Source organism: Chiloscyllium punctatum, chromosome 40 (assembly GCF_047496795.1).
Source record: "Chiloscyllium punctatum isolate Juve2018m chromosome 40, sChiPun1.3, whole genome shotgun sequence".
Classification (NCBI taxonomy): Eukaryota; Metazoa; Chordata; class Chondrichthyes; order Orectolobiformes; family Hemiscylliidae; genus Chiloscyllium; species Chiloscyllium punctatum.
The window spans coordinates 16,246,108-16,270,273 of NC_092778.1; the positions used below are offsets into that span (position 1 = coordinate 16,246,108).

The window sequence follows — 24,166 nt, forward strand, 5'->3', positions numbered from 1 at the left end:
TGGGACTGGCTATTTTTTAATCATACATTTATCTTCTCTCTGTTCAGCTGAGCTGTATGGCATTTAGACTAACCTCTACTGGAACACCATCAGAGATAGACACCTTCCCTGATGACGTTTTGCTGTTTTTTGAGTAAGTTGTTTCTCATACACATTTGCAACGTCCTTGGGGATATCCTTGTCTGCTGCTGTACCTTTGCACTTCAATTCAGAATGAGTTAGTCAAGAGAAGTCTGAGAAGATGCCAAACATAAATGCGATTTTTAAGAAAATTCATCCATGTTCATGTATGCACAAGCTAACAACAAAACTCTCTAAGATCTATGTAATTACTTTGATCCTTTCATCCCCACCAAAGGATTACATCAGCTGTGCAGAGGTACAATACTTAGAAAAAGATTACCATTGCTGATCCTGATAAAGTTATCTACCAGGGCAAGACAAGCCCCAAATCCATTACCATGACCGAAAGTTGCACATTTTAAGCAAGGCCCGAAGGTTATAAAGTTGAACTTGCAGAGCCAGTGAGATTGTTAATTCATGATTATCACTTGAATTACCATTGAAACTTCACTTACCCTTCAGTACACTCACCTTAACATTTTCGGGGGTGTTTGATATAAAACTAGCATGGAGTTGTGGGTCAGTTTGCTGAGCCGATTGAGTTTTATTTTGCAAACGTTTTGTCCCCGTTCTGGGTGACATCTTCAGTGCTGTGTAGTCTTCAGATGAAGTGCTGTTGTTGTGATTTGCCCCGAATTTATACAGTTCTGTCTGTCGTGGCGGGTGCCTCTATTTCTGGTTTTATACTATAGTGGTCTGTAGATGGGGTCTATTTCAACATGTTTGTGGGTGCATGCGTCTTCCAGAAATTCCTGAGCTTGTCTTTGTTTTGCCTGTTCCGGTTGAGTTGGTGTCCTTCATTGTCAGGATGGAGACTAAACATTTGCAAAAAGAATTAACCAGCTCGGCGAGCCAACCCACAACTCCAACCATAACCCAAACCTCAGATATTCACAAAAACCTCAACACTAGCATGTCAGGAGTGCAATGTCAGACTGATACACCAACTTCAATGCTAAATTTATCAGTGAGATAAAGTTAAAGTGAAGAAACAGACTAATTCAGACTGCAGTTTACTGATTTCCATGTGCATATTGTGACACTGCTGTGGCTTTAAGAGGTTACTTTGTCCTAGTTTGATCCGAGCAGTCCGTAAGAAGGTAAACAGTTTGAGGCCTTGGGGTTTCTTCTATAGTTGGAACAATAGCAGCGGCCTGAGTTGGTGTGATTTGGAGATGTCAGTGTTGTACTGGGGTGTCCAAAGTTAAAAATCACAGAACACCAGGTTATAGTTTAATTGGAAACACCAGTTTAATTGGAAACACTAGCTTGTGGAGCGCTGCTCCTTTATCAGGTAGTTGTGGAGTACACATTGTAAGACGCAGAATTTATAGCAAAAATTTACAGTGTGATGTAACTGAAATGATACAGAAGACCTGGATTGTTTGTTAAGTCTCTCATCTATTAGCTTGACCTTGTTGGTTTCAGTTCGTTCATATGTAAATCCCAGAGCTTTTTTAAAAAAGTTACGTTCTCAAGTGAACTCCAACAATAGGTGCTATGTCAGCCCAGACAATGCATTGAAAGCGTGAGGCACCCTGTGCAAGGCAGAACCAGTCTGAGATTGGGATGTAGACGGCCTCGCGCAGGGCACCTCACGCCTTTAATGCATTGTCTGGGCTGACATGGCACCTGTTGTTGGAGTTCACTTGAGAATGTAACTTTTAAAAAAATGTTCTGGGATTTGCATATAAAGAACTGAAACCAACATGGTCATTCTAATAAATGGGAGACTTAACAAACAATCCGGGTCTTTTTCAATGTATCATTTCAGTTACATCACACTGTAAACCTTTGTTACAAAGTCTGTGTTTTATGATCTTATACTCCACAACCACCTGCTTCCAAATAAACCTGTTGGACTATAACCTGGTGTTGTGTGATTTTTAACTGAGTTGGTTAAGCTCCCGCAGAACTAGGGATTTTAAGTTTAGTTTTCAGCAGTCGCTGTTGGGGTCTTGAAGATTTGAAGGTATTTTTTGTCCCTCTCACAGTTACAGCCAAAAGCTGGGGGTTCTCTTCCTGCTACAGGAGCTGCATGTCAGACTGTTATTTTCTGAATTTGCATTTTGCCAAAGGGGTGCATATGAGATGTTACTATATTAGAACAGTTAATTAATAATTGTAATATTGATTATCCTGCTAAGTTTTCCAGTAGAGTTAAGGTACTCCAGTTCCTTTTTTTTGTTGTATTTCAACTAAAGTGGATGAATAAACTGTCTTGCTGTAAATCAGGTAGTTTGACCAATTAATTGCGCATGGAATGCAACACCTTACATTTTACCTTTTAAAATAAGAAAAGGTTAGGGTCTTGACTATCTTCTGAATATTTTGATGAGGATTGGTTTGATCCATAACAATATGCACCCTGCAAGTTGCTGTGCAATTTAGCCCATAGTCATGTGAGTGCTAATTAATCCTGTAAGTTTGATTTTTATGGACTTTAAGCTGCAATGTTAGACAAGTTTGAGCATAAATAGATCAACATTAAAATGCCAGCTTTTGCCTATTTCAGTTCTACTGAATTCAGGAGTTCTGCAAACTGCAAGTCATTCTTCAGAGCTATTGGAAAAGCAAACATTAATGTATTACGAAAAGGAGCAAGAAGAAGGCAAAAGCTGTTGACTGATGCCTTGGCCTGTTTGGTAAGGACATGCTTAATGGTCACAAATTAGAACGAAGCACAGACAATGCTTAAAAACATCCAGCAGAGCTGCACTCTTTGGAGGATGGCAAAGGGGTTAATGTTTCTGGTTCTGAAGAAGCATCACTCCACCTGAAACATTAACTCTGGTTTCTCTCCACAGATGTTTCCAGATCTGCTGAGTTTTTTGAGTCGTTTATATTTTTGTTTCAGATTTACAGCATCCACATTCTTTTGGTTTTTAATGTTTCTGGTGATTTCTTTTGGTAGAATGGAAGGTTATACATGAAATATTTTCTTTTCTTCACTGATGTTGTGTATTTTCCATTTTTTTTAATGAAACAATTATTTGGCAGGTTGCTTGAAATAGATCTTTTATCTTATGCAATTCAGACTGAATGAAATAATTTCTAATCTTCAAGAATGCTGGAGAAACTCAGCAGGTCTGTGGAGACCGGCCTCTCTGCACACGGGTTGCGGGTTCGATTCCAGCCTTGGGCAACTGTCTGTGTGAAATTCTCCCCGTGTCTGCATGGGTTTCCTCCGGGTGCTCTGGCTTCCTTCCACAATCCAAAGATGTGCAGTTTAGGTGAATTGGCCATGCTAAATTGCCCAAAGTGTTCAGGAATGTGCAGGTTAGGTGCATTAGTTAGTGGTAAATGTAGAGTAATGGGGTAGGGAGAATGATCTGGGTGGGATACTCTTCGGAGGGTCAGTGTGGACTTGTTGGGCCAAAATGGCTGATTTCCACACTGTAGGGATTGTGTGAGACAGTCACAATTAATGTTTAGAGTCCAATGCTTTTGTGGATAAAATTATTTTGGTTGGTGAACCTTTTTGTCCAATATTAAGCTCATAGGATGTACTTTTCTGATATTTAGTAAAATGTCAGTGCGTAATAATAGACTTTTTACAAGCATATTGCCAGATAGGTAGTTAGGATTAACAGTGTGCAAATGAAATATTGTATTGTTAAAGTTTGTTTCTCAATCTGTTTAAATTTCAGAATTTTAATGGTGGAAAGCTAACAAGGGAGAGTGTTACAGTATTGGGTGATTTGACCTGTGACCTTGAAGGCTCCATTATTGAAAACAGTGACATTACTATTTTGGATTCATTGAGGAATTGCAACTCGTACTCCGAAGATCAAATGAATGCAATTGAAAAAGTTTTTAGCACCAGAGTAACCAGATTTGGGTAAGTTTGAAACCATTCGTCTGTGCTTCTTAATTTTAAAAATAGCTGCTTTTGCCCGTTTTTGCCCATTAGTGTAATTCTGTGTGAGCAGAGTTCAAATTGGGAGTTTTGCCAAAACAATACAAGGCACTGCTCAGACGAAATCTGGAATGCTGTCTTTGGTCCCTTTTCTAAGGAAAGGTGTACTCCCTATGGAAGCAGTTCAGAAAAGGTTCACTCGGTTGATTCTGGCCATTAAGAGGTTGAGTTGGTTGAGGCTGTACTTATTGGTGTTTGTAAGAGTAGAATTGACCATATTGAAACTTGTAAGATTGTTAGGGGGCTTGATGGGGTAGATACTTGGCGGTTTGGGGGGGAGTCTTGGACTAGAGAATCTTAAAATAAGGAGTCATCTATTTTGAGGAAGTTTCTGTCATTGACTAGTGGAGCAGTCTCAATGGGCTGAATGGCCTCTTTCTGCTCCCATGGCTTATGGTCTGCATGGAAAGCCCCCTGTTTGCTGCTGAGGAAATACAGATAGTCTTTGATAAACGTGGTTTCGCCATAACACGGTTTTGACTTTCCTCCCCATCATTCCAATACAACGTGCCTGATTCACGATAATGCAAGTCCTTACCTAATTCCTAGCATAAGGGCGTTATGAATATGCAGCATTAATAGGCACGTTTATGTTCAAGCTGCTCGTTTTGTCCATTGACTGCCTCAATTATGACTGCATAAGTTTTTAAAATCTGTCTCCAAGGACACTTAACCTCCCATCTCCAAAGCAGTCTGATGGTCTTACAGCTTTAGCTTCCAACTTGCTGATGGTTTGATAGACTATCTTGGTAGGCCAGAAACTTGAAAGAATATTCCTTTTACATATTTACGTGTTTATTTTGGTGGTTTATGAGAACTTTGTGCTTGTATTTTGTACTCGGTTGATGTCCTGGGAACGTAACCTGAACATTTTTCCACGGGCGTGACGCCTTCAAGTATCACAGTTTTGCTGAACAAGTTAATTTTCAGTGATATAACTCCAACATTAATGGAGGACTACTTGGACTATCGATTGTGCACTGAATGGCCTCAGTTGGTATCTCAATGCTTTGTTTCAGGAGGCTTTCACATCAGGTAGATTAAGTAATTCAAATTCAGTTAATGATCAGGGACAACACTGTGTGATTGCAAGTGAGGCAGGTAGGGGAATCCTGAGTTCAGGAGTGGAGGAGCCTCAGCACTTGACCTTATCCAACAGGTGTGAGATGCTTGCTCCCTGTGTGGATGAGGAAGAGGGCTGCGGCGATGATGAGCCAGCTGACCACAGCACCATGGTCCAGAAGGCCGTTCAAGAGAGGGGAGCAAAAAGACAAGTGGTACTTACCAGGGGATTCTATAATTAAGAGGATAGGTAGTATCCTTTGCAAATCGGATCGGGAGTCCCGCATGGTGTGTTGCTTGCCCGGTGCCAGGGTGCAGGACATCTCTGACTGGCTTGAAAGGATATTAGAGCTGGAGGGGGAGGATCCACTTGTTGTGGTCCACATTGGGATAAACAACATAGGCAAGGCTAGGAAGGAGGACCTGTTTGGGGATTATCAAGCACTAGGAACGAAATTAAGGAACAGGTTCTCAAGGATCATAATCTTCAGAGCCACCTGCGAATTGGCTTAGGGATGAGAAAATTAGGAAATAAACACGTGGCTAAGGGAGTGGTGTGGGAAAGAGGGGTTCCATTTCATGGGACATTGACATCAATTTTGGAAGCGGGGGGATCTGTACCAATGGGATGATCTCCACCTGAAACCAGTGTTCTAGCGAAAAGGATAAATAGGACAGTCACTAGGACTTTAAACTAGTGAGTCGGGGGAAGGGAAAAGAGGGACAACAGGAAGTGTGATGGTAAATAAAGAGGTAAGCAGCAGCTTAAGATGTGTGCAGGAAGGTTTAAGATCAAGGCAGACTATGAAAGAAGTAAGAAGGAAGGATAACTCAAGAGACATTATTAGAAATCATGAGGGAAAGAAAGCTAGCATAAAGGCACTTTGCCTGAATGCTCGTAGCATTCGTAACAAGGTGGATGACTTAACGGCACAAATCATCGCGAATGAATATGATTTAGTAGCCATTATGGAGACATGATTTCAGGATGTTCATGACTTTGTGTTAAGTTTCCAGGAGTATCAGACTATTTAGAAGGACAGACAGGAAGGTGAGAGAGGTGATGTAGCTCTGATATTCAAGGATAACATCAGGGTGGTGATGAGGGATGATATAAGTTCTATGGAGAATACATTTGGGTGGAAATTAGAAATTCTAAGAAGAAAATTCACTGACCGGTGTAGTCTCTAGGCCACCAAATAATAAAATCACATTGGGGCGAGCGATAAACAAAGCAATAACTAATGCCAGTAAAAATGGTGTGGGGCTTTTATCATGGTAGATTTTAATCTACATGTAAATTGGTTGAACCAGCTCGGTCAGGGTAGCCTTGAGGAGGAGTTTGTTGAGTGTATCCATGATAGTTTTCTTGAACAGTATGTATGACGAGGGAGCAAGCTATCCTAGACCTGGTCCTGTGTAATGAGACAAGAATAATTAATGACCTCATAGTGAGGGATCCTCTTGGTAGGAGCGACCACAGTATGGTTGAATTTAGAATACAAATGGAGAGTGCGAAGATAAAATCCAATACCAGGGTCCTGTGTTTAAACAAGAGAGACTAAAATAGGGTATGGGAGGACTTGGTTAAAGTCAACTGGATACAAAGATTTTATGGTGGGATAGTTGACAAGCAGTGGAGGACATTCAAAGCAGTTTTTCAAAGTACTCAGCAAAAGTATATTCCAGTGAAAAGGAAAAAAAATGTAAGGGGGATTCTACCATGGGTGACTAAGGAAATAAGGGAGGCTTTCAAATTGAAAGAGAAGGCATACAAAATGGCCAAGAAAAGCAGGAAGCTAGAAGATTGGGAAAACTTTAAAGGTTAACAGAAAGCCACAAAATAAACTATAAAGAAAAGTAAGATAAAACATGAAAAAAGAACTAGCACAGAATATAAAGACAGTTAGCAAAAGTTTCTATAAATATATGAAATGTAAAAGAGTGGCTAACGTCCTTGGTCCTTTAGAGGATGAGAAGGGGCATTTAGTTATGGGATATGATGAAAAGGCCAAGGCATTGAACAGGTATTTTATATCAGTCTTAGATTAGATTCCCTACAGTGTGGAAACAGGCCCTTCGGCCCAACCGACCCTTTGAAGAGCTACCCGCTCTGACCCATTTCCCTCTGACTAATGCACCTAGCATCAAGGGCAATTCACCTGACCCGCACATCTTTGTGACTGTGAGAGGAAACCAGAGCACCCGCAGGAAACCCACACAGACACTGGGAGAATGTGCAAACTCCACACACACAGTCACCCAAGGCTGGACTTGAACCAGGGACCCTGGTGCTGTGAGGTAGCAGTGCTAACCACTGAGCCACTGTGCCACCCTCTTCTCAGTGGAGGACACTAATAACATGCCAAAAATTGACAAAGAGATAAAGGTAGGTGAGGACTTGGAAACAATCATTTATTATGGAAGAGACAGTGTTCGGCAAGCTAATGGAGCGAAGGATAGACAAGTCTCCGGGCTTTAATGGAATGCATTCCAGGGTACTAAAAGAGATGGCAGGAGAAATAACAAATGCACTTGTGGTAATTTTCCAAAATTTTCTGGACTCTGAGGCAGTTACAGCAAATTGGAAAACAGCAAATGTAATTCCACTGTTTAAAAAGGAATGTAGACAAAAGATGGGGAATTATAGGCCAGTAGCTTAACTTCTGTGTGGGGATGATGCTTGAGTCTATTATCAAGAAAGAAATGGCAAGACAGAAATTGTCCCGTTGGGAAGACACAGCATGGGTTCATGAAGGGCAGGTCATGCTTAACAAATCCTTTGGAATTCTACGAAGGCATTATGAGCAAGGTGGACAGTGGGGACCCAATGGATGTGGTGCACCTAGATTTCCAAAAGACCTTCGACAAGGTGCCACACAAGAGGCTGCTGCATAAGATAAAGATGCATGGCATTATGGGTAAAGTATTAGCATGGATAATGGATTGGTTGCCTTACAGGAAGCAAAAAGTGGGGATAAGTGAGTTCTATTCTGGTTGGCAATCAGTAACTCGTGGTGTGCCTGAAGGATCAGTCTTGGGACTGCAATTATCTACAATTTATATAGACAATTTGGAGTTGGGGACCACATGTAGTGTATCAAAGTTTGCAGATGACACTAAGGTGAGTGACAGAGCAAAGTATACAGAGAACTGTGAAACTTTGCAGAAGACCAAAGATATTTTGAGTGGGCAAAGGTCTCGCACATGGAATACAATGTTAATAAATGTGAAGTCATCCATTTTGGTAGGAGTAACGGTAAAAAGGATTATTACTTGAAAGGTAAAACGTTGCAGCCTGCAGCTATGCAGAGGGACGTGGTTGTCCTTGTGCATGAATCACAGAAGGTTGGTCTGAAGGTGCAACAAGTAATTAGGAAGGCAAATGGAATTTTGTCCTTCGTTGCTAAAGGGGATTGAGTTTAAAAGCAGGGAGGTTATGTTGCAGCTGTACAAGGTGCTGGTGAAGCTACACCTGGAGTACTGTGTGCAGGTCTGGTCTCCTTACTTGAGAAAGGGTGTGCTGTCACTGGAGGGTGTGCACAGGAGGTTCACTAGGTTGATACTGGAGTTGACGGGATCGGCTTATGTGGAGAGACTGAGTAGACTTGGATTATATTCATTGGAATTTAGAAGAATGAGGGGGGATCTTATAGAAACATAAAATTATGAAAGGAATGAATCAGATAGAAGTAGAGAGGATCTTTCCTCTGGCAGGTGAAACTAGGACAAAAGAGCAGAGCCTCAAAAGTAGGGGGAGCAGACCTGGGACTCTACTCCAGTTCGGGACTCGCCTCCCCACCACGGCCTCCGGTCGAGGACTTGTCTCTTCGTGATGGACCCCAGTCCTAGGCTTACCTCCCCACAATGGCCTCTGGTCCGGGACTGTCCTCCCCATGATGGTCTCCAGTCAAGGACTTGTCTCCCTGCAACAGTCCCCGGTCTGGGACTCGCCTCCTCCATTCTCCTCCCACTAAGTTTTAAAAAGTTGAAAATTTAAAAAAAGAACACGCAAGAAGAGGGAAAAACAAAAAAGAACAGGTGGAGCAGAGGAGCTCCAATTGGAGTTGCCGTACTCTGCCACCATCTTGCCAGGTGATCTGCTGCAGCATAAAGATACCACGACTGCTTCTGGGATCAAGGACATTAATCTGCATGCTGCACTGCCTCTCAGCTGAGATGATGGAAACATTTTAAATCACAGTGTATCGCAAATGTTGCCACTTACAGGATGGCATGCGCACAGTCAGTGGTACCCTGCAACCTAGGGAAACCTACAGCTCTCGCTTCATTGGTTTCTCTCTGGCTAGGGAAAACAAAAGGCATTGCGATTCCATAGAGCACTTTATGCAACACTGGATTCCGGCGTGAGAGATGTTGGGCCCAACTTCAGGGGGAATGGATGGATTGCCCCCTGAGGCCGGTTTCAAAAAACAATTAGCTGGTAGCTGATTAGTCCATTGCAATCCTACTCTGCAGCTATAACATGTCGATTACAGGATTTCTCACCTCTCACTTGGGAGGGAGCAACACCCTCAGGAAATGCTGGCTAATCTCACTCATTGACAGGTAGTTCCATTGGTCCCAGCAGTTACCAAAGCTCCACATTGCATGTTCCCACTAGTACAGGAATAAGCCCCAAGAATGCTGCCACAGAAAGGTCATCCTCAGGGTTTGATGGTGGGGAGGTAAGCTAGTGACCAGGGAGTTGGGTGATGGGGCTGGAGACGCAGCAAGGTCAGGATTGGAAGGGTCTCCTTGAAGCACACAGGTCGCAAAAGATGCCCCGGTCTTCCTTCTGTTTTTGTTTAATTAGGCATTAAAAACAGATTGCCAACTCCAACTGCCCTTCACGCCGTATTTTGGTTTGAGCAGTTTGGAGTCAATTGATTTCAAGCAAACTTGGTCACCCTATTTGTTTGACCTTTGAAATTAAAACTAAACTCTTTGGCATGTACCAAGCTACTCAACTTTACAGAATTCTCCAAACCACCAGACAAGTCCAGCTAGTTCACTGGAAATCAATTGACTAATTTGGTGGTGGGACCGAGAAAGGAAGTGGCAGGGTTGAACAAGTTCAGAACAAGTGCACGGGATGGCATTCGCTGAAGAATTGTGCTCTGAAGTGGCTGAGCTGGCATCGAGTCAACTTTAGACACCTACGCTGCACAAGTTCATCCGATGGATCATGCCGAGATCTTCAACAAAATGGCTTGCAGCACTTACTCACTCTCGAACTGTACGCACACTGCTGACCCCATTTTGTAATTAAAATGGTGTGTGTAACAATGAACAACTGGGCAGTAAGGAGTGGAATTTTGTAGCTGAACTGTCTCACTAACTGATGTTTCCTTGTTCACTTGAAGTTCTCCTAGTTCATGGACATCCCAGACGGTGAGTCGGCTGGGAAACCTGCCTTTCGCATTGACCTCAACGTGGAATCAAGTGAACCAGGTACAACTTATTTGAATACTAATTCACACAAAGTTAACTATTTGGGATGATTTCACCCTTTTTAATCACCCCCTAGTCTGTACTTTTCGTAGGCTCTATAGCCCAAACATTTTAACACTAGAAAATATCCCAAACCCCACTTTGTACATATATGTTTCATATCTATTTAATCCGTGTTAAACATACCTGGGAAAATTCCACATGTTGCATCCACCATTATGTTGCCTCAGTATGGGTTCAGGAGGTACAGACTAGCTTGGCACCCGTACCTAACCTTTCTACATCATTAAGTTAAAAATCACACAACACCAAGTTATACTCCAACAGGTTTATTTGGAAGCAATAGCTTTCGGAGCGCTGATCCTTCATCAGGTGGTTGTGTGCTCAGAAAGCCAGTGCTTCTACGTAAACCAGTTGGACGATAATGTGGTGTTGTGTGATTTTTAACTTTGTACATCCCAGTCCAACTCCAGCATCTCCAAATCATTTCTACTTCATAGACTGGTACCCTTGGAAATTGAAAGCTCTACAACAGAGTCAGTCGCAGGAGTTTCTGCTTTTCTTGAATGAAAACCAATTGCATAGAATTCCTACAATTTGGAAGCAAGTCATTCACCCCATTGAGTCCACACCGGCCCTCAGAGGACCATCCCACCCTATTCCCATAACCATGCATTTCCCATGGTTAATCCATGGCCTGCACACTCTGGGAAAATTAGCATCCACCTAACCTGCACATCTTTGGACTGTGGGAGGAAACTGGAGCATCCGGGGGAAACTCAGGCAGACATGAGGAGAATGTGCAAACCCCACACAGACAGTCGCCCAAAGCTGGAATCGAACCCAGGTCCCTGGTGCTGTGGGGCAGCAGTGCTAACTACTGAGCCACTGTACCATCCCAGGTAGAACTCCATTCCAGATTTTGTCAGATTTCCTCCCATTAGCCAATAAACGTTGTTGTTAATGTTGGAACAACAGGACTCACATCACTAAAGGCATGGACATCATCTTGTCCCAAATTTGCCATCCTCTGGCCCCTCAAACAAAGAACTGTCTGCCTGCAAATTCCAGCCGAGACTCTATAACTCTCTCTTGTTCCAGACCCTAGTAGTTCCCTTCTCCACATCCCCTTGCAGGCACACCTTTCCCTTGGCCTGGCAGCCCTCCTGCTCCCACCCTCTGTGACCGCTTCTTTGAGCCTCCTCTCTTTGTACTGCTTTGCAGTCTCTTCCTTCTCTTCTGTCTGCTTGCAGTTCCCTCCTATCCCATCCCCGTAGCCTCTTCCTTCACCCTACACTTCCAGCCCCCTCCTTCCTCCATCCCTGTAGCCTCCTCCTTCACTCCCCTATTATAGTCTCTCACCCTCACAATCCCCTCCTCACCTCTCACCCTCATCAGCCCCCCTCCTCTCACTCGCTCTTTCAGCCTCTTCCTTAGCTCTGATCTGCCCTTTGCTGCTTCAGCATCACCTTACAGTGAGCCCTGTCCCTTGACACACAGGAGGAACGTCCAGGCACAGTCCACTGCAAAACCCAACAATTCCACTGCCGCTTACCTTCATCATACCCAGGCTATTGTTGGTGGATAAGCAGGAGCCCGTGATTGGAGAACCACGAGAGAAAGAGGCGGGATCTCAGATCAGAGATCCTCCCAGTTCGATCCTGTTTTTATTTTATTCGATTAGATTCCCTACAGTGGGGAAACAGGCCCTTCGGCCTAACAAGTCCACACCAACCCTCTGAAGTGTAACCCACCCGGACCCATTCCCCTACCCTATATTCATCTAATCTGCACATCTTTGGATTGTGGGAGAAAACCAGAGCACCCGGAAGAAGCCCACACAGACACGGGGAGAACGTGCAAACTCCACACAGACAGTCGTCCGAGGTGGGATTCAAATCCGGTTCCTGACGTTGTGAGGCAGCAGTGCTAACCACTGAGCTACCACGCCTCCCCCAAAGTCAGCTTATTTTCTGATGCACAGGGCCAGGTCTGCACTGATTGAGTCTGAGGGAGGATCAGTGCTTCTCAAGCCTGCGATCACCCCTCCATCCCTGAATGCCTGGGCTCCACTAATTCTTGCCACGTGTGCCCTTTATTCCCAGGACCTGTTTCCTAAACCTCTATCCCAGCCTCTCTCCCATGCTGGTGTCCTATGAATTTTCCAACTTCTCAAATTTACTTGTCAGTATATGTTTCTTTTTCAGGTAAATGTAATCAGATTCTGGTTTATCTCAGAAGAATCCGTAGATTTGAATGAACAATTTGCTCTGGATAAGAATTCTTTTACTAATCAAGGATTGCATATAATTAACCATATTCCCTTTTCCCTGCAGTTAGTCTTTTCTGAAGCCATCCCAAGATTTATTCGGAAACTGAAACGGTTTACAAAGTCCAAAGATGTAGTCAGGTTTTTAAAGCGGCTCAGACAAAGAAGAAGAGTGAGGAGAGCTACAGGTAATTTGATATTACTGTTTGGTATTAGTGACAAGAATGAATAATATAGTACTACTTTCTTCATGGAGATCTCATCAGTTAAAATGAAGATTTGAAGTTCTTTTGTAAATGTGGTTGGTTTTCATGAATAGATTCTGTATCACTGAATTGACTTAAGTTTCACAAAGATCCCCCATGGAGGGGTTACAACAGATGGAAGCCTCTTGGGGCCATTAAGTCCTGAGCAACTCTTTGCAAGAGCAACTCACCCAGACCTGTTTCCCCACCCGTTACCTGTGAAATAACTCCACAGAGTTACCAACTCACCCTTAATTTACACATGGAATGTCCTTGACTCTGATCCAGCTCCCTCAGAGCCAGTTCTCAAAAAGAACAGACTCTCTGACACTCCTGTTTATATCTGTCAGCCAGGACTCCCTGATTGGACCAGATTAACAGCCTCAGTCAGGGAACTCACATTGTGTGCGGTCCAGTTAGCTGACTGTGTTGGAGCCGGTACAACCTTTAGCTGTGCAAATCTTTTTATCTACAGTGGAATTATCCTTGTGGTTTTAAATACAGGGAGATTAATGAAAGTAAAAATCCTGAAATTGCTTGAAAGCAGTATTATTGCAAGGGGAATATGTTCAGTTTGAGGATGGTGTCAATTCAGGGTGACTGGTTTGTGCCATGGGTCTGCTGATGATTGAACAGGTCAAATCCCAACCTGCAGCTTACTGAGCACATGGCTCAGGGTGCTGGATTTGCTTCCTTCATTGCTGTTGTCTCATTGCGGTGTTTGGACTTGAGGCATGACACTGCACGATGAACCAGTTGTCCTCACTTTGAGCTGGTAAAACAGGACCGGAGAAGACAGGAAAATTTCCACTCTGTGGACACAGTTCAATCCACCTTGGTTAGTGTTGCGTGAGTTTTCCCTGAATGCTTCTGGAGGTGGAATTGAGAAGGATGTGAGTGTTTCCTTGATTATGCGTCAAATCCAGAAAAGCAATAGATGTTGTTGGTGGAATCTCTCTCATGCTGTTGTGCATCACCGATAAAACCTGGAGCTCATTGCTGCACAAGAGTATGACAACATCTACTGATATTTCCACATTATTTTCCATGTGCGTACTTTTTCCCCACTCACTCAACCCGTCTACAAATACGTGGAGAAAGTGAGGACTGCAGATGCTGGAGATCAAAGTCAAAAAGTGTGGTGCTGGAAAAGCACAGCCAGTCAGACACCATCTGAGGAGCAGGAGAGTCAACATTTCGAGTATAAGCTCTTCATCCTGTCTTCTACCCATGCTAATATTTTATCCACTACACGGTGAACTCTTATTTTCCTGATCTTTCTTTGTCAATGGTGACCTTTTGACACAGGTGGTTGCGAAAGTATGGCATGTGCTCAGCATATTCCAAGGAACCTCCTTTAAAATGTCTACGAGGTGGAATATTTAACTGAGTAGGTCTGTGTTGACATGAGTTTTGTTTATGGCAGCATTCAAGGACAGGGTGAATCTCTTTAAGAATTTAAGCGATTGACACTGGCTTAAAAATCTAGAGCAGCAATACTGAAGTCATCCACATTAATGACGTTGATGTCTTTGGTGGTCACTTTAGTCTTGGCTCATGGAATCCGAAGTGAAAGTGTGTTCTGTACAAACAGTATTTAATACTCACACTAGAGGGCAGTTGATGAGTTGAATAGCCACTTTAATGAAATAGATTGTAAATAGTGTGGGGTCCATCACACTACCTTCTTGGCATCAGGCTGTATTTGAAAGCATCTGTTTCAGATCTTCCACCCAAGATGTTATCTCTAGATGAATGGACTCGAAGGTATCATTTGAACTCAGTGACATGACTGAGATATCTTCTAATGTCAGCTGAAGTTCAAACTGATTTTATTCCAGTAAAGAACCTTTCTCAACAATACATGAAATGTTAATGTAATTTTACCATTTCCAAAATATCAAGCAACATATTGACAAATTTATACTTCCAAATACATGCTTCAGGTGCCTAATGTATGTATCAAAAATGGTAGTAATAAAGTCTATTAGTCAGTAAGAAATCTTGGAGGATTTGCTGGCTTTATTACCCCCAGATTCCTCATTCTGCTCCTGACACAGTCAAGAAATATTGACGAAAGTAATGTATTAGTGGAAACCTTCGCATTAACTGTTTGTAATATGTTGCAAAGAAATTAAAAGTTACCTTGTGTGTTGTGCATGGACCAAAATAAAATATATTTCTGACTTCTTGTTCATGTTTCTCCCTTTGCCTCTCAGTAGACTTCCAATTCACACTCTTTCCAATGACCACTGCACGTTGTCTGTATCATCTCTGCCCTCCTCTTTGTCTCTGATGTGTTCTCTTCTTCATATTGAATAAGTCTATCCAAGCCTTGATTTTGTTCCGTTCCATTGTCTTCCAATTCCCATATATTGTGTCTCTCATATATTTACAGTAATTGAAAGGACTATTCTCATGCTTTACCATTGAATGGGCTATCCATTGCCACTACACGTGAATTTAAATCATAATTTATTGATTCGAAGACTTTGCATGAAAAATAATTTTAATACATTGATAACAAATTGCATTGATGCATCAGGCAAAACTTATTTACAGGATGTACAGTGGGACAGATAACATCGGAAGCCATAAATGAGTTGACCCCAGTAAACTATGATGCCGCCCAGTTGGAAGTCTGTTTGAGTAATACTTTATTAAAGGGTAATGTGGAGGAACTGGGAGCGCTTGACTTTGATTCTGATCAGCTTCAAGTTCTGAAAACCAAACTCAATCAGGTAATTAACATGATTGATGCTTTGTTCTCCTCATAGAAGCCATAGTATAATATTTTATTATTGCTACTTTAACCTCAATGGCCTAAGCATTAATTGTACAGAATGAATCTCATTCCCTCTGCCACCGATTTGTGTTCTGCTGGATTATTTATCCACATTAAAAGAGCTACACAATGAGCATTTTCCTTGATCTATGACGGAAAGTAATATTTTCCTCTGTTGTGTTCATTCCTACCTTTTGTTAAGATTAGCAAGCGGAAGATCAGTCAGTTTAACTTCAATTTTGGCGAAAGTTCTTGAGGCAATTGGAGTCCTGGAGTCATAAAGCTATACAGCACAGAAACAGACCCTTCAGCCCAACTCGACCATGCCAACCAGGTTCCTAAATTTATCTAATCCCATTTGTCAGCATTTGGCCCATATCCCTCTAAACCCTTTCTATTCATATACCCAGCCAGATGCCTTCCAATTACTTGTGATAGACGGGTCGCATGATGGCTCATTGGTTAGCACTGCTTCCTCACAGTGCCAGGGACCCGGGTTCAATCCCAGCCTCAGGCAACTGTCTGCGTGGAGTTTGCATGTTCTCCCCATGTCTGTGTGGATTTCCTCCAACAATCAAAGATGTGCAGGTTAGGTGAATCAGCCATGCCAGGGATGTGTGAGTTCGATATATTTGTCAGAGGTAAATGTAGGGGAATGGGTCTGGGTGGGTTGCTCTTCGGAGGGTCGGTGTGGATTTGTTGGGCTGAATGGCCTGTTTCCACGCTGAGAGGTTCTGTGAAATGCTGAGATCATAAATGATGACAGAAATGCGTGAGACATTTCACTGTTGTTGATGGGTGGCATGGTGGCTCAGTGGTTAACACTGCTGCCTCACAGCGACAGAGATCCAGGTTCGATTCCAGCCTCAGGCGACTGTCTGTGTGGAATTTGCACATTCTGCATGGGTGTCCTCCCGCAGTCCAAAGATGTGCAGGTTAGGTGGCTTGGGCCATGCTAAAAAATTGTCTATTGTGTTCAGGAATGTGTGGGTTAGGTGCATTAATCAAGGGTAAATGTAGAGTAATGGGGTTTGGGTGGGATAGTCTTCAGAGGGTTGGTGTGGACTTGTAGGGCCAAAGGCCTGTTTCCACACTGGAAGGGATTCTGAGAATTAGTGGTCATGTGGAAAATGCCAGTTGATTATGAAGAGTCGGTTTGAGTTTTGAAAGACGAAATTGGATTTCACTAACTTTTTGGAGTTTTTTTTCAAAAGTTAGCTGAAAGGGTCAATGAGGAGAATTCTGTTTGCTGTGGTGTACATGAACTTCAAAAAGCATTCGATACAATGCCACGATAGACTTGAGAAAAATTATGGACTAAAGGGATAAGAGCAAACAGAGAGTAATGAATCTATGGATTTTGTTGGGGCTCCAGGAAGGATTGTCATGGATTCTCCAGGGATCAGTATTGACTCCCTTACTTCTCATGATATGTCTTAATGATTGAGGCCTTGGTCCACAGAGGATGATTTCAAAGGTTGCAGATGATACAAAAGGTGGAAGCATTGGTAACTAAGAGGTGGATAGTGTAGGACCCAAAAGGACATCGACAATTTGTTGGAATGCGCAGCAAAATGTGAGGTGCTGCATTAGGAAAAGGAAAACAAGAGAAATTAAGGGGAACAAGAGCAGAGGGATCTGGTGTACATGTGCACGTATCATTAAAGGTGGCAGGATAGGTGGAGGTCAATAAAGCATAAAGATTTGTTAATAGGACCATAGAGTACAAGGACAAAGAGACGTTAACCTCAGCTGGACTACTGTGTGCAGTGCTAAGCACCACACTCTTGAGAGGTCTGATAGAGTAGATACAGAGAGTCTGCTCCTGTTTAAATCGATGCCTCTTGTTCTCACTTGAGATCAAAAGTGCACAAATTTGTAAAGTGATTTGCAAAATTACATGAGAACATTCTGGACTGCAGTGCCTGGCAGAGGCAGGGCCAGTTGGTATATTTAAGAGAGTGTTCGATGATTATTTAAATAGTAAAAACATGCAAGGGTGCAGGGTAAAGGCAGGAAAATTACTATAAGTTGTAATGCTCATTTGGCAGGTCAGTCAGACACAATGGCCTGAATAGCTGCTTTCTTCTATACTGTGATACTTCTGTGATTCTGAGAGAAAAATACAGTAGCACAAGGATTTGTAAGCAGTTTAAACGTTTCAGTTGCAATCATAGTCTGCACAAATATTATGGATTTTCCAATGGTTTCATCCCTACATCAGGCAAAAGAGGCATCTTGTAACATCTTCTTGCATTAGGTAACTTTCCCTGGTGGTCTTGTGGTTAGGATTTAGTGCTTTCACCATTGTGGCCTGGGTTCGATTCCCGGCTAAGGAATGTGAGTTCATGTTCTTTTAATTTTTCCTTGAAAGTACAGTCACAAGTAGGGTAGTGAAGAAGATGTTTGATATGATTGCCTTTATTGATCAATGTAGGGGTTGGGAGGTCATGTTGTGGCTGTACAAAGCATTAGTTAGGCCATTTTTGGAAAACTGCATTCAGTCCTGATCTCCCTGCCTTAGGAAAGATGTTGTTCAACTTGAAAAGGTTCAGAAAAGGTTACAAAGGTGTTGCCAGGTTTGGAGGACTTGAGCTATAAGGAGAGGCTGAATAGGCTGGGGCTGTTTTCCCTGGAGCATCGGGGGCTAAGGGGTGACCTGAGAGAAGTTTATAAACTCATGAGGGGCATGGATAGGGTGAATAGCCAAGATCTTTTCCCTTGGGTGGGGGAGTCTAAAATTAGAGGGCGTAGGTTTAGGGTGAGGGGGAAAGATTTAAAACGGACATAAGAGGCAACCTTGACATGCAGAGGGTAGTGCATGTATGGAAAGAGCTGCCAGAGGAAGTGGTGGAGGCTGTTACAATTACAGCCTTTAAAAGGCATCTGGACGGGTATGTGAATAGGAAGGGTTTAAAGGGATATGGGCTAAGTGCTGGCAAATGGGGCTAGATTAGGTTAGGATGTCTGGTCAGCATGAACGAGTTGGACTGAAGGGTCTGTTTCTATGGCTCTATAACAGCAGATAAAGAGTTAATCAGTCTATATCAAGGTAAACTTGAACTCTTGCAAAATGTTAAAAAGGCTTACATTTTCTCCTTATTCATTGAAAATGCTGCATTATTGAAGTGGTATTATTTGTGAGAGGCATAACTTATTAATTATAAAGACATGTCTTTTATAAAACACAGATTCAAAATAATACTCTCAAATATAACAAGCTGAAATGGAAATTAGTCACAGACAATACTTTAATTGCAACGGGTGGTTAAAATTGTGTGCTTGGAAATAACATCATTAAGTGATTTAATATTATTATTTTGGATTTCCTGAAACAGATTTACCCCGATGGATTACCAGAAAACCAGATTCAGTTGCTGGGGAACATATCAACAGTGTTTAATGCAACAGAAGTCAGCAGCTGGAATATCACTCAAGTTGAAACACTTGCTGCATTAATGATGCAACAGCTGGAAAACACAACGGTACTGAAACCAGGAGAATGGGCATTTAAAATATGGGTATCTGTAAATAAATGGGAATTTCATTCTGAATAAGATGTGAAAACTAATTTCTTGAAACTCTAGGATGATTTTTTAATTCATTTCAATGCTGTTGGTTCCTTTGATGATTGATTAAACTAGTTAAAGTTTCATGAGCATGGGGCAGCATAGTGGTTCAGTGATTAGCACAGCTGCCTCACAGCGCCAAGGACCCAGGGTCGATTGTGTGGAGTTCATACACTCCACCCTGTGTCAGTGTGGATTTCCTCTGCTTTTCTCCCACAGTCCAAAGATGTGCAGGTTAGGTTGACTAGCCATGCTAAATTGCTCATACTGTCCAGGGATATGTAGGTTAGGTGGGTTAACCATGGAAAATGTGGGATTATGGGGATAGGGTAAGGTGTGAGCGTTGGGTTTGGGTGGGATGCTCTTTGGAAGGTCGGTGTGGACATGATGGGCTGTTTGGCCTGCTTCCACACTGGAGGGATTCTATGACTCTATGAAAACAGGGTCATACATATAGGCCAATTTGGATTACTTACTGCTGTGCTCAGTAACACCTAATCGGTCAGAGACAGATGCACTAAGTGCCTTTAGAGCAGAATGCTTGCCTGGACTTCATAAAGAAAGTTTGGACCAATGTTTATCTATGTTCTTCCTCCCCACCAACCCAATATTAGCTTTTCTGAGTGTTAGTCCTCCAGTCAACCTAGTGTTCACTGACCAGAAGCTCATTTGAGCAACTTCTATCTGTGTAAATGAAGTCTGGACATTATGATGGACCAGGCCTCTGGCAGGACTTCCTCACTGATTGTCCTTGTACTTCACCCAGGAATTAAAATTCCGTCTTTGGTCAATTACAGTATGTTTTTGAAGTACATTTTGGCTCAATATTGGCAATTAGTGAGGGTGCACTCCAAATAAGGGAGCTCATATACCTCTTCGCACAGAATGTTGTGATAGGTAAACAATTGGAGCACTTTAATGAGCTAGAATAGAAACATTTTACATTTCACATTGGTGGAAATTATTTGACTGGGTGACATTAGATTTTGTGCAGGTTTGTATTAACTCATAGATCCACATAGAACGAATGTGGAGAGACTTCTTTTTAAACGTAAAGGTTGGAGTTAGTGGCCTGAAGTCAAAGAACTGATTTGAAAGTCAGTTACGGTCAAGTGAGTGGGATTATGAGCTGAAATGTTATTCTTCTATAAGTAGACATAAGTTTGCATCCAGTTGGATAGATAACACCTGCTCATTGTATGGATTCTAATTGGAATGCATTGGAGCATTCTAACTTCTTACTGTTATGGCTGAAATTGTCCAAGACAAAGCGACCAACAGTATGGAATAAAATGACAATGACTTAGCGGGTCAAATGCCAAGCATATGCAATGGTATTGCTATTTATAATGAGTTTAGCATAAGATGTAATTCTAAGGATTATCAAAGCACTAAGTCAAAAAAGTAGTAAAATGTGCCAATTCAAAACTGTTATCATAGATTCAAGAGCACAAAGGGTCATAGAGTAATATAACTCGGAAACAGGCCTTTTGGTCCAGCCAGGGCATGCCGAACATAATCCCAAACTAAACTAGTCCCACGTGCCTGGCCCATAATTCTCCAAGCCTTTCCAATTCATGTACTTATCCAAATGTCTTTTAAACGCCGTAATTATACCCACATCCACCACTTACTCAGGGCATTCATTCCACATGCGAGCCACCCTCTGTGTGGAAAAGATTTGCCCCACGTGCCTTTTTTTAAATCTCTCTTTTCACACCCTTAAAACTGTGCCCCCTAGTCTTGAAATCCCCCATCCTAAGGAAGAGACAACTATCATTAACTCTATCTATACCCCTCATTAATTTATAAGGCCACTTCTCATTTTCCTACACTGCAGTGAAAAAAAGGCCCAGCCTAACCTTTATAAAGTTAAAAATCACACAATACCAGGCATAGTCCAACAGGTTTATTTGGAAGCACTAGTTTTCAGAACACTGCTCCTTCATCATGTACAACCTAGTGTTGTGTGATTTTTAACTTTGTCCACCCCAGTCCAACACCAACTCCTCCATATCATAGCCTTTATAACTCAAACCTTCCATACCCGGCCACATCCTGCTAAATCTCTTCTGAACCCTCTCCAGCTTAATGATATCCTTACTTAATGGGCGACTAGAACTGGACACAGTACTCCAGAAGAGGCCTCACTAATGTCCTGTACAACTTCAATATGACTTCCCAACTCCTATACTCAGAGGACTGAGCAATGGAGGCAAATGTGCCAAACCAATTCACACACAATCAAAGTAGAACATAATAGCTGTTGAGTGTTACTCAGCTTGGATAGGATCCAGTATGTGAAACATAACAACATGGGATGCTAATTGATACTCAGTGTAATAGAATACAGTTCATAAACAAGACCCATGTTACAAATTGTTGAAAAGGGAAAGCAACTATTAGAATTGAGGGCTATTGTATACACTTTTCCAATAGGATTGATGAGGAATTGGGATAAGGAAAATTGAAGTTTCCTGATGAAGGGCTTTTGCCCAAAATGTCGATTTTCCTGCTCCTCGGATACTGCCTGACCTGCTGTGCTTTTCCAGCATCACTCTAATCTAGACTCTGGTTTCCAGCATCTGCAGTCCTTGTTTTTACCTTGAGGAGGATTTGGGTGAGGAGTAAATTGCCATAGATTGCGCCCAGATATCCATGAGTAATCAGCTATAACTCAGCACTGACTGAAATAGGAAATAGTGTCATGGTCACCTTTTTTGAAAAAGGAAGTCAAGATTGAGTAACGAACACTGTTAGGAAGTATAGATGCAGTTCTATGGAGGAGATAAAAAGGGTGTTTACAAATCCGAAATACCAAATTTACGGATTAAGCAAGAAAGGTAAATAAACATGAAAATGAGTTTTATTTGGTACTTGTTACTGAACATTTTTTATGAATTGTTCTTCAGGTTAAAAGCATTATTACAAGATATCTAGAGTTGGGTGGAACTCTCAATGAAGTTTCTGTGAAAGCTATTGGTGGGCCAAACCTCTGCACTCTGGATGAAAGCCAGCTGATGACTATTTCAAAATTGACGTGAGTATTTTATCTTTCTCTTCGTAGTTTTCTCACATCCATTAAATATCCCCCTTCTAAATAGAATGAAGATCACTCTTCAAAGTATTACAGCACAATCCCCAACAAATCAAATGATAGCAATGACAGGTGAAAGGGTCAAACATTCTTTTAGTCTGGAAATACATATGCTATCATGAAAGAAAAATGCTTTCTTGCTCCTTCGATGTCTTTCTCATTGTCAGTTCATATATGGTTCAGATCACAAATTTAGGACCATAGCATATAGAAGCAGAATTAAGCCATTTGGGCCATCAAGTCTGCTCCATTCTTTGATCATGGCTGATATGTTTCTCAATCCCATTCTCTGGCCTTCCTCCCCCCTCCCTTTACTAATTAAAAACCAGTCTATCTGTGTCACAAATACACTCAATATCTTGGCCTCCACCAACCTCTGTGGCAATGGGATCCACAATTAACACCATCTGGCCGAAGAAATTCCTCCTCATCTCAGTTCTAAAGGGTGGTCACTTCACTCTGAGACTGGGACCTCCGATCCTAATCTTTCCTACTAGTGGGCACATCTTCTTCATGTTCACTCTATTCAGGCCTCAGTATTCTGTGAATTTCAATCAGTTTCTCCCCCCCCCACCAATCAAGCTTCTAAGCTCCACAGAGTACAGATCCAGACTCCTCAACTGCTCCTCGTATGACAAACCATTCATCCTGGGATCATTCTTATAAATTTCCTCTCAACCTACTCCAAGACCAGCACATCCTCTCTTAGATATGGGGTGCACACTGCTCAGGATATTCCAAATGCAGTGTGACCGAAGCACAATATGACCTCAGCAATACATCCCTGTTCTTGTATTCTAAACCTCTCAAAATGAATGCCAATAATACATTTGCCTTTCTGACTGTCAACTGAACCTGCATTTCTGAGGATTCCTCATTTTAAAGTCAATTTTATGAATTCCATTGAAATTACCTAGTTTGTTCCATTCCTAAACTGGGAATACACATACTGGGGTGAAACCTAAGTGTCTCTGTCAAGAAGGTGATGTGTGTTGTTGTCTCCCTACAGTTTGGGAGCAGGCTATTTGGCCCATTGAGTCCACACCAATCCTCCAAAGAGCATGCCACACAGAACCAATCCCCTGCCCTATCCCTACAACCCTACATATCCTGTGGTTAATCCACCCAGCCCACACATCCCTGGACACAATGGGAAATTTAGCATGACCAATTCATCTGAGCTGTACATCTTTGAACTGTGGGCGGAAACCGGAGCACATAGACACCAGGAGAACATGCAATCTCCACACAGACAGTCGCCCAAAGGTGGATTGAATTCAGGTTCCTGCTGCTGTGAGGTGGCATTGCTAACCACTGAGCCGGTGTGCCACCCTTCCTTTGAATGATCTCAATGAACTGAAAATACTAACTAGTGACTGGGGAGGGGTGCAACATTACACAGGTTTTCCTTGGAGCCGTGGAACCTTAGAGGTGGTGAGGATGGAAGACACAGAGGGCCTGGACGTCATGTACATGTTTCATGAAATTAAAGCAGAATTAATGTTGTCCTGACTTTAAGAAAATCAGTTTTAAAACTTATTGTCCTTCCTTTTTGAGAAAAGTGTTATAGTCCCTTAAAAGGACCACTCTGTATCAAATATAAACTAACAGTGATTGGCTCCAACTATCAACATACAAGAATG

The 24,166-nt window shown here is 42.2% G+C and overlaps 1 protein-coding gene across 1 annotated transcript in view; it reads left to right on the forward strand.

Moving 5' to 3' along the window:
• The window catches only part of LOC140464383 (uncharacterized), a 486,266-nt gene that overhangs the window by 392,122 nt on the left and 69,978 nt on the right, over positions 1 to 24,166 (forward strand). The window contains exons 273-280 of the mRNA XM_072559375.1: positions 48 to 133; positions 2,639 to 2,768; positions 3,774 to 3,964; positions 10,471 to 10,558; positions 12,895 to 13,015; positions 15,635 to 15,813; positions 19,196 to 19,342; positions 22,339 to 22,466. Coding sequence (XP_072415476.1) covers positions 48 to 133; positions 2,639 to 2,768; positions 3,774 to 3,964; positions 10,471 to 10,558; positions 12,895 to 13,015; positions 15,635 to 15,813; positions 19,196 to 19,342; positions 22,339 to 22,466 — 1,070 coding nt within the window. The remainder of the gene's footprint in view (positions 1 to 47; positions 134 to 2,638; positions 2,769 to 3,773; positions 3,965 to 10,470; positions 10,559 to 12,894; positions 13,016 to 15,634; positions 15,814 to 19,195; positions 19,343 to 22,338; positions 22,467 to 24,166) is intronic.